The sequence below is a fragment of the Pelobates fuscus genome, chromosome 3 (assembly GCF_036172605.1).
Source record: "Pelobates fuscus isolate aPelFus1 chromosome 3, aPelFus1.pri, whole genome shotgun sequence".
Taxonomy (NCBI): Eukaryota; Metazoa; Chordata; class Amphibia; order Anura; family Pelobatidae; genus Pelobates; species Pelobates fuscus.
The window spans coordinates 373,569,210-373,578,554 of NC_086319.1; the positions used below are offsets into that span (position 1 = coordinate 373,569,210).

At 39.3% G+C, this 9,345-nt stretch overlaps 1 protein-coding gene across 1 annotated transcript in view; it reads left to right on the forward strand.

Moving 5' to 3' along the window:
- The window catches only part of LOC134603464 (very-long-chain 3-oxoacyl-CoA reductase-like), a 40,526-nt gene extending 32,435 nt beyond the window's left edge, over nucleotides 1-8,091 (forward strand). The window contains exons 7-11 of the mRNA XM_063449455.1: nucleotides 2,568-2,602; nucleotides 4,475-4,556; nucleotides 4,758-4,823; nucleotides 6,605-6,754; nucleotides 7,977-8,091. Coding sequence (XP_063305525.1) covers nucleotides 2,568-2,602; nucleotides 4,475-4,556; nucleotides 4,758-4,823; nucleotides 6,605-6,754; nucleotides 7,977-8,081 — 438 coding nt within the window. The 3' untranslated portion in view covers nucleotides 8,082-8,091. The remainder of the gene's footprint in view (nucleotides 1-2,567; nucleotides 2,603-4,474; nucleotides 4,557-4,757; nucleotides 4,824-6,604; nucleotides 6,755-7,976) is intronic.
- The last annotated feature ends 1,254 nt before the right edge of the window (nucleotides 8,092-9,345 follow it).

Below are 9,345 nucleotides of genomic sequence, written 5' to 3' on the forward strand. Positions count from 1 at the left end.
GTAGTGTGTTTGTAGTGAGTGCAGAGTGTGTATAATGAATGTAGTGTGTTTGTAGTGAGTGCAGAGTGTGTATAATGAATGTAGTGTGTTTGTAGTGAGTGCAGATTGTGTATAATGAATGCAGTATATGTAGTGTGTTTGTAGTGAATGCAGTGTATGTAGTGTGTTTGTAGTGAATGCAGAGTGTGTATAGTGAATGTAGTGTGTAGTGAGTGCAGAGTGTGTATAATGAATGCAGAGTCTATATAATGAATGCAGAGTGTGTATAGTGAATGTAGTGTGTTTGTAGTGAGTGCAGAGTGTGTATAATGAATGCAGAGTCTATATAATGAATGCAGAGTGTGTATAGTGTATGTAGTGTGTGTGTAGTGAATGCAGAGTGTGTATAATGAATGCAGAGTGTGTATAGTGAATGTAGTGTGTGTAGTGAGTGCAGTGTGTACAGTGAATTTAGTGTGTTTGTAATGAGTGCAGAGTGTGTATAATGAATGTAGTGTGTTTGTAGTAAGTGCAGATTGTGTATAATGAATGCAGTGTGTGTGCTGGATTATGTGTGTGTGTGTGTGTGTGGGTGCTGGATGATTGTGTGTGTGTGTGCTGGATGATGTGTGTGTGTGCTGGATGATGTGTGTGTGCTGGATGATGTGTGTGTGTGCTGGATGATGTGTGTGTGTGCTGGATGATGTGTGTGTGCTGGATTATGTGTGTGTGCTGGATTATGTGTGTGTGTGCTGGATTATGTGTGTGTGTGCTGGATTATGTGTGTGTGCGCTGGATGATGTGTGTGTGTGTGCTGGATGATGTGTGTGTGCTGGATTATGTGTGTGTGCTGGATTATGTGTGTGTGCTGGATGATGTGTGTGTGTACTGGATTATGTGTGTGTGTGTACTGGATTATGTGTGTGTGTACTGGATTATGTGTGTGCTGGATGATGTGTGTGTGTGTGTACTGGATTATGTGTGTGTGTGTACTGGATTATGTGTGTGTGTACTGGATTATGTGTGTGTGTGTGTGCTGGATTATGTGTGTGTGTGTGTGTGCTGGATTATGTGTGTGTGTGCTGGATTATGTATGTGTGTACTGGATTATGTGTGTGTGTGTGTGCTGGATTATGTGTGTGTGTACTGGATTATGTGTGTGTGCTGGATTATGTGTGTGTGTGTGCTGGATTATGTGTGTGTGTGTGTGCTGGATTATGTGTGTGTGTGCTGGATTATGTGTGTGTGTGTACTGGATTATGTGTGTGTGTGTGTACTGGATTATGTGTGTGTGTGCTGGATTATGTGTGTGTGTGTACTGGATTATGTGTGTGTGTACTGGATTATGTGTGTGTGTGCTGGATTATGTGTGTGTGTGCTGGATTATGTGTGTGTGTGTGCTGGATTATGTGTGTGTGTGCTGGATTATGTGTGTGTGTGTGTGCTGGATGATGGGGGGGATGCATTTGCTTTTTAACTTTTATGTGTTTGTTTTTTTTTTTACTTTACTCCCCCCTCCCTGCTTCTTACCTTGTCAGGGAGGGGGGAGATCGCCTGGTGGTCCGGTGGAGGGTAGCAGCCGCTGCACACAGGGGCCATCACACGCGGCGTTCTTCTCCAGCTCTCTCAGCTTCAACTCTCGCGAGACTCGCCTGTGCGGAGCGTTGCCATGGTAACCCGTGGCAACGCTCTTACAGCTGCGGGTCTCGCGAGAGTTGAAGCTGAGAGAGCTGGAGAAGAACGCCGCGTGTGATGGCCCCTGTGTGCAGTTAGCAGGGCAGGTCCTGCAGGACTGGGAACGGCGTTCCTGCTTTGGAAAAAGTGCAGGAACGCCGTTCCCATGCGTTCCTGCAGGACTCGAGCCCTGTTATTATCCCCACCAAGGATAAATTGCTTAGGTGACTTCTCGTGGAATCTTCTGCAGGATGTCAGTAACTAGTAAAACAAATGGAAGTGGATAAAAAAAAAATATAGAAAGAAGTAAAATCTATGGCTGAAACACAAATAAGTATGTGTCAAATACACTTATTGCAAATAAAATCCAATTTGAAAAATTCACAACACATTTCACCTTTGCAATAGACTTTATCAAGTGAATCACAGAGGTTCCAAACACACTTGGTTATATATGGCAATGTAAAATTTGAAATTGGCTGTAAAATGATGTTACTGGTGACATGACTGCTATTGGGACCATGTGACCAATGATGTCATTTGACTACCAATTTCAAATATTCCATTAACATTAGGCACTTCCCAATACTTCTGTTTGTATTTCCGTGTATCTGTCTAAAGGGTAACTGAAGGAATCCCCTTTTTCAGTGATTGCTGCCGCAGGTTATCTATTGCATCATTAATTAGTGCTTATCCTTCTTGTATTTGTTTATGTTTATCTATCTACTCATTAACGTACAGATTTAGCGTTCATTAATCTCTAAGCAGCAATTCTAGATTGCTCTATTAAACTGTTGCTCTAGGATAAATCCTATTCTAGAATTAGTAAGTTTTTTAATCATCATTATTCTTCTAATTGCATAAAACCTGGCAAAAAAAAACCTTGTATCCATGACAATTACCTTTCCTTTCAGATGACTCGAATCGTTCTCCCACAGATGGTACAAAGGTAAACTTTATGTTCTTTATCTAAAAGTAACATAGCGCAAAGAATGGAAAGTCTAGCACTGTGGTAGATCCCATAAAGATTACCTTCAAAGAATTATCCAAGGACATTCCGAGCAGGACTATCTCTCTCTATATATATATATATAATATGATGCATTGACACCATCACTCATTCCAAAGCTATTTGGCTATTTTGGCCTTACATGTCCTTGTGAAATTTCTGGCAATTCACTGTTTAGAACATAAACTTTCAAGAAACACTACGGCGTTATTAATATAAACTTGACCTAGTTGCAAAGTATTTTTAGACGCCCCCCTCCCATCCCCCTTCCCTCCGTTTTCAGCAAAAATGCTCAAAAAAGTTTTGCTCAAAAAAGTAAAAATGCTCAAAAAAAGCTTTTTTCAGGGCAGAGGGGGCCTCCCATGACATCATGTGGCTCTCAAGCCGATGGTCAATCCAGTGCTCCCCATTCAAACGTATTCAATGTTTCCAATGAGCTGTAACTGCACTTGATTGTGTTTCACTCTGGAATATAGCCACTACAATGCAATGTAGACATTGCAGTTTCAATAAAAGTTTCGTAGCCTGTTTAGATTTTCCCCACTGCACCACTCGTACTGTTGAAGTTTGCCACCTGAATACAGTGATTGGCAGGGGAAGTTATCTAGGTATTTCTGAGGTTGGGTGGTCCTGTGACCAATTCAGCCAATAGGAAAAAAGTCCTGAGTTGGAACACTAGAAAACAGGATGAGACACAGGGGTATATGAGGCAGCAGTAAAAGTGGGTGTTGAGGTCTGGCTGTGAGAGGGGCTACACAGAGACCACCTCCTATGTGAAAGAGGGTACAGCTACAGCATCCCTCTGATAAGCTTGATCCAGTGTGTGCAACCAGTGGACGCCTGGTCCAGTGAAAATACTGTGGAGCTGGATTGAGACACAACAAATAGCTGACAGACCCAGGAGCTCTATCTGCGCCTTGTGCAGCTGAATAGAGTGGTAAGGAGTATCCTCTTCCCCATGTCATGCTGATAAGGCATTCTATTCATCAGACACTGATAAAGAGTTATACGGCCCTCGCTGTGGTGGCAGTAACAATCTTCCTGTTTCAGCTACTTTCACCTTGTTTATTACTTTAAAGAGCCCAAACGCTTCTGTGCACCAAAAGGTACCCATAATCTACAAGGGTGAATTCTGAGGGTGGGTTCCCAGGAGGGTTGGGAGGGTACTGGGCCTGGTTAGTCAGAGTTTGATGTGTTTAGTCAGGTACCATATTACCTGCCTTATCATTATCTGCCATTATCCTTTAATATATGTCTATACTGTTGTCACTGTATATTGTAGTTATTTATTATGTTAATATCTGGGAAAACCATTCATGCCCTAGAAGCCCAGTCAGGTGGACTTAATGCCAACATTTTGTGTCCCAACTCCCGTAAAGAGGAGTCTTAGGATTCCCTTTTAAAGCAGCAAAATGTAAGCGAGGATGAGGGCCCCAGGGGTGTCAGCCCCCCGGGACAAAAGTAGTTACAATTGTTACTACTTCATTGGGATGTTTTTTTAATTAATGCTGTCTATACCTGCAAAACATTCCATATACTCATTTTTATTTGTTTGGCAATTGTTTCCATTTAAAAATCATACATTCCACATGCTAGACTGGCATGATGATTTAGCTCGGTAATTTGTATTCATAGCCCGGTAGAACATTAAAACCAAAAGATATCATGCTAGCATATAGAAATATTGCATAATACAATTAAAGGGAATTTGTCCTAATTTAGTTAAAATTATTTCTATCCACTGACATGTTGAAACAATTCAGAACAACATTTATTTGGTCTCATTCAGCCCTCTGTCTTTATTTTACCCAGAAACAAAGGTCTGATTATAAACCTCTCTTCAGAAGCTGGTAATCGTCCATATCCTTTATTAAACGTATACAGTGCTACTAAGGTAAGCAGGAGACAGTGGGCATCAAGTAATGATAAAATATGAAGTTTTCATATATTATTCAGTATTATATTTTTCACAAAATCGAAGCTCATTTGTGGTCAGTGCATAAGGCTCGGATTATGAATATAACAGAAATTATCCATATACGGTGTATTAGTAGTAACATATACTGATGGTTCTCATTAATATTTCTTTTCACAGGCCTTTGTGGATTTCTTTTCAAGAGGTCTGCACACAGAGTACCAGTCAAAGGGAATCACTGTTCAGGTATCGTTTAAGGCAAATAGCAAAAAGCAAATCATTTTAGTTTGCAAATTTGCCCACATTCATTCGGATTTGCTCACGTGAATTCAGCTGAAACTTGAAGTTTTATAAATATGCAAATCCTATATGCATGCCGAGTCTGTTGAAATAAATTCATACCAACCACATTTATCTTTTCTAAATTTGGTTGAAATTCAGTTATTTTTATTTAAAATTGTAAAAGTAATATGTTGCTAAGTGAATAAAGGTTTAGTTTATATTTTTTTTATTTTTTGGTACAACACTAGTAGACAGTGGGGGAAAGAAAGTACATAGAAACCAGGGAGCTAATACCACTGTGCTGTGACGTACAAATAAATTTGAAGGTCAAAGGAAAATGAAAGTGGGGTAAAGAAAAAGGTCCCCACCCCTTTGGGACCAAATCCATATGAGGTAATGGGGTCCTTAGACATAGGAGTCATGTCATGTAGAGGTACTTGTTTTGGGCACCTCTAGTTTGAATATCGGTATGTTTTTGTATTTGAATATAGTGTTGGCGTTTGAATGCAGTTGTGTGTTTGTTTGTACTCTTGCTATTTAAATGCATGGGTGTATTTGTGTGCCGTGTTGGCGTCTGTACAGGTGATACTCGAAGAATTAGAATATCGTGCAAAAGTTAATTTATTTCAGTAATGCAACGTAAAAGGGGAAACTAATATATGAGATAGACGCATTACACGCAAAGCAAGATAGTTCAAGCCATGATTTGTCTTTAAGTGTGATAAATATGGCTTACAGCTTATGAAACCTGTACACAAACAAAAATAAGTCATATTTTACATATTTTTAGCCACCCACCTATTTTCATATCTTCTTGGTGCAGAATGGTGGCTTCACTGGGGTCAAGTCCTAAGATGGTACAGGCTCCCTCCCTCCACACTAGCCCATCCTCCATTCCTTAAGCTGAGAGAAAGTAACCTGAATTTACTTCCTCCAAATACCATGACCTAGCTGATGATCTGACAGGGGCCCAGTAACAATGTTAAAGGGTCTAGGACCCTGTTCAGAGATACCCATCAGGTGGCCAACTTGTGGGTTCATTCAAGCTGTTAAAGGAACACCCTTAAAGGGACAATGTAGTCACCAGAACAACTACATCTTAATGCAGTTGTTCTGGTGAGTATAATCATTCCCTTCAGGCATTTTCATGCAAACACTGCCTTTTCAGAGAAAAGCAGTGTTTACATTGCCCCCTAGGGGCACCTCCAAGTGGCCACTCCTCAGATGGCCGTTCAGAGCATGGAGACGCTGAATTTACCTCAAAGAGATGCATTAATTCAATGCATCTCTATGAGGAGATGCTGATTGGCCAAAATAGCGTTTGGCCCTGCCCCATCACACCTCCTTGATAATTTCAGCCAAACTTGCGCAGGACTTGCGTAGGGCTGGAAATAAGGGGAGCTTTAACCCCTTTTAGAGGGTGTAATGGGGAGGGGGGAGGGGGGAGGAGAGACACCTAAATGTGGTGGTTTAAATACTATAGGGTCAGGAATACATGTTTGTGTTCCTGACCCTATGGTGTTCCTTTAATATATCCATGATCAGAGATTTGGGTGGCTCCTAGAATAAGGGCCATCCAAATGGCCCTCTCAGATTTGTGGGTCAAGTGCAGTCGCACCAGTTTCACCACCGGTAGTAATGCTGTGGCTAGTAGAATAGGTTGGTAGGCTTTGATTTATATATGAAGCAGCAAACTGACATATGTTCATACCTTCCAACTCCTAATTACTGTTCTTCTCTTCCAGTGTGTGATGCCTTTATATGTTTCAACAGCAATGACTTCTCATATAAAAACAGACTTTTTTGTAAAGTCTGCTGGTGATTTTGCCCGGGAGGCTCTAAACACTGTGGGTTACACAAACAGAACCAGCGGCTGTCTCGCCCACTCCCTTCAGGTACATATTTTGTAATCCTTTAGGAACTCAGTGTCTCTGCTGGAGCTGTTGCTGATACCGATACAAAAGAATGTTTACTTTAAGAAATGGAAGACAAAAAGTTATGTTCTCTATAGACAGTTTTGGGAAGGAAGCAGTTGTTTAACTAGAGACAGAAGAGATACAATCCAGGAGAAAGATCAGGTAAGCAATATCAGTAAACATGTTTTTCAGGACAAAAAAAAAGTAATATATTAGATGGCCTGTACAGAGCAGTGTAAAATAATAACAAAAACGGCGCCAAGAGAGCAGAAACTTGGGGTAATCCAACAGAAGGCAACAAAAAAGATGAAAAAGTGGTGGGAGGGAAAAAATTGACAATCAGAAAACAGCACAGACAAAATGTTTAAAGGAGCACTATAGTGCCAGGAAAACAAACTTGTTTGTTTGATGGTCCGACACAGAGAAATCCTAAAACTCACATCCAGTCAAATGCCTCAAACTCCTCTGAAAGATGAGATCCTACAGAAGCAAAATATCACCAAACATACTGTTAAAACAAAGTGTTTTTCAGAGTAAAAAAAAATCTAAATGTGTTTTACTGTCACAATGAGTCGCCAGTTCAATCTTGCATGTATTTCACTTGTTAAGAAAATAATGATAGGAAACTGTCTCCTCGCTGAATATATCAATATGGAAGATGTGCCATATACATGGTATAGACATGGTATAGACATCAGGCAGTAATGAAAATTTTTCAAAATATTAACTATGACAAAATTCCCTTAATTACAAAATTCTATTATATTATTACATTAATTACTATTGGTCCTTTAAAATTTAGTGTGGAATTGCATTTTTATTTTTAAACTCTCAGAGAGAATTTCTGATCAAAAAAATCTTCTAAGTATATGTAAAGTCAGTAGTCAACCAGAACTTGCCATTTTTACAGGTGGAATATTACCTCCCAGTATTTGCAAAAATGAATGAATTCTTAAGCTACATGCAGAATGCATTGGGCACATACAAATTCAGGATTGTTAGACTTTTATTATTCATTTCAATTTAAAAAATGGTTTCAAATTATATTTAAAAAACTATTTTTTTTGCAGGGTTTATTTTCTGCACAGTTAGCTAGAAACATTACCATTATTAGCATTGCAGTGAAAGATTTATTTTTGACTATGTCACAATTCATTTTGTTTTCTTTTTAATTTAATTTTAATTTCCTTTTATTTTATAGAGCTATGCCATAGATTTACTACTTCCTAAATCTGTGTTTTCAATGAAAATTGTGACAGATCTCATTGAGAATGCAATGACCAAGAATAAGAATAAGGACAAATGAACAAGATTGATGTGACTACAATACAACAATTAAACATGATTGATAATAAGAAATAAAATCAACCAAACTTACATTATTTTTACTTTATATTATAGTGTGTATTATTTATATGCTACAAAAAACGTCTAAAATATAGGTCTCACATATCTAAAAAATGGACCCGAAGATTAAATATATACAGATAGACACAATACATCCTCCTATATAATCTTGTGGGGAAGATAAGATGGGTTAGAACCCCCCCCAGCAATATTCTGCCTTATTAACCGTGAACATTGTCATCTTTCAATACAGTCTAACAAAATGATGATGCATAAGTATCCCCGCAGTCGCTAATGATAAACAATGCAATAAAATGCACCCATTGGCCTAAACACGACAGACAAAGTTTCTAAGAGTCACCTTTTTAGCCATCAGAAAAGTGAACTGATGCCTGAAGATTATCTTATTTGTCCAGCGGCAAGCTGCACAAGTGCTGTTCGCAATCTATATGAATTCCAAGAACATTTATCATAAACGTAGGGCCCTCCATTTTCTCAGTAGAAAGAGGTACCCCAAAATATCCCATAACCCTAAAAACTGTTTCTAATAGGGTAAAACATACTTTGGAGTCTCATGGGCCGACGCATAAAAAGTTGTTTAAATAATGTATTTTAAAGTCAACTCCTGATTAGTCCCTGATGACCCATTCCAAAAAAATACTAAAAGTGTAAAAATAAAAACAAGATATTGAACACCTCATAGATAGGCACTTGTCCACAAAAAAATACCAGCAAGACGTAAGCCCAAGAGATGCACACAGTCCGGGTGAACAGGAAGCAAGTGAAAAGCCATCAAGGCACCTGCCCTCTTAACCAAATCAACCACAAAATCGAATGAGGTATAACTAACCACACAAAGCTCTAGGTCTTTTCCATCATTCTCTGATCCACCTCTAGAATGAGACACATGGTGAATAAGATGGAATTGCCCCTGCTCTTTTTTAGTTACAAGACCCAAAGTAGATACCCAAAAATCAGGCAAAGAGGGAAGAGAAAATGGGCAGCCATCCTACCCAATCCAATATCTTTCTCAACCTTCTTTAAAGCTACCTCCAGGTGATCACGAAGGGGCACGTAGATTAGCCTTCGCAACAAAACTTTTCCAGAAGTAGAAGGAATGCGGATATTAGATGAAATCCTCCTACATGAGCAGCATCCTCATCTAGTATCAGCTCCTATAGAGGAAACATAAGAGAGACCTATCCCTACTAACTGCCCACCAA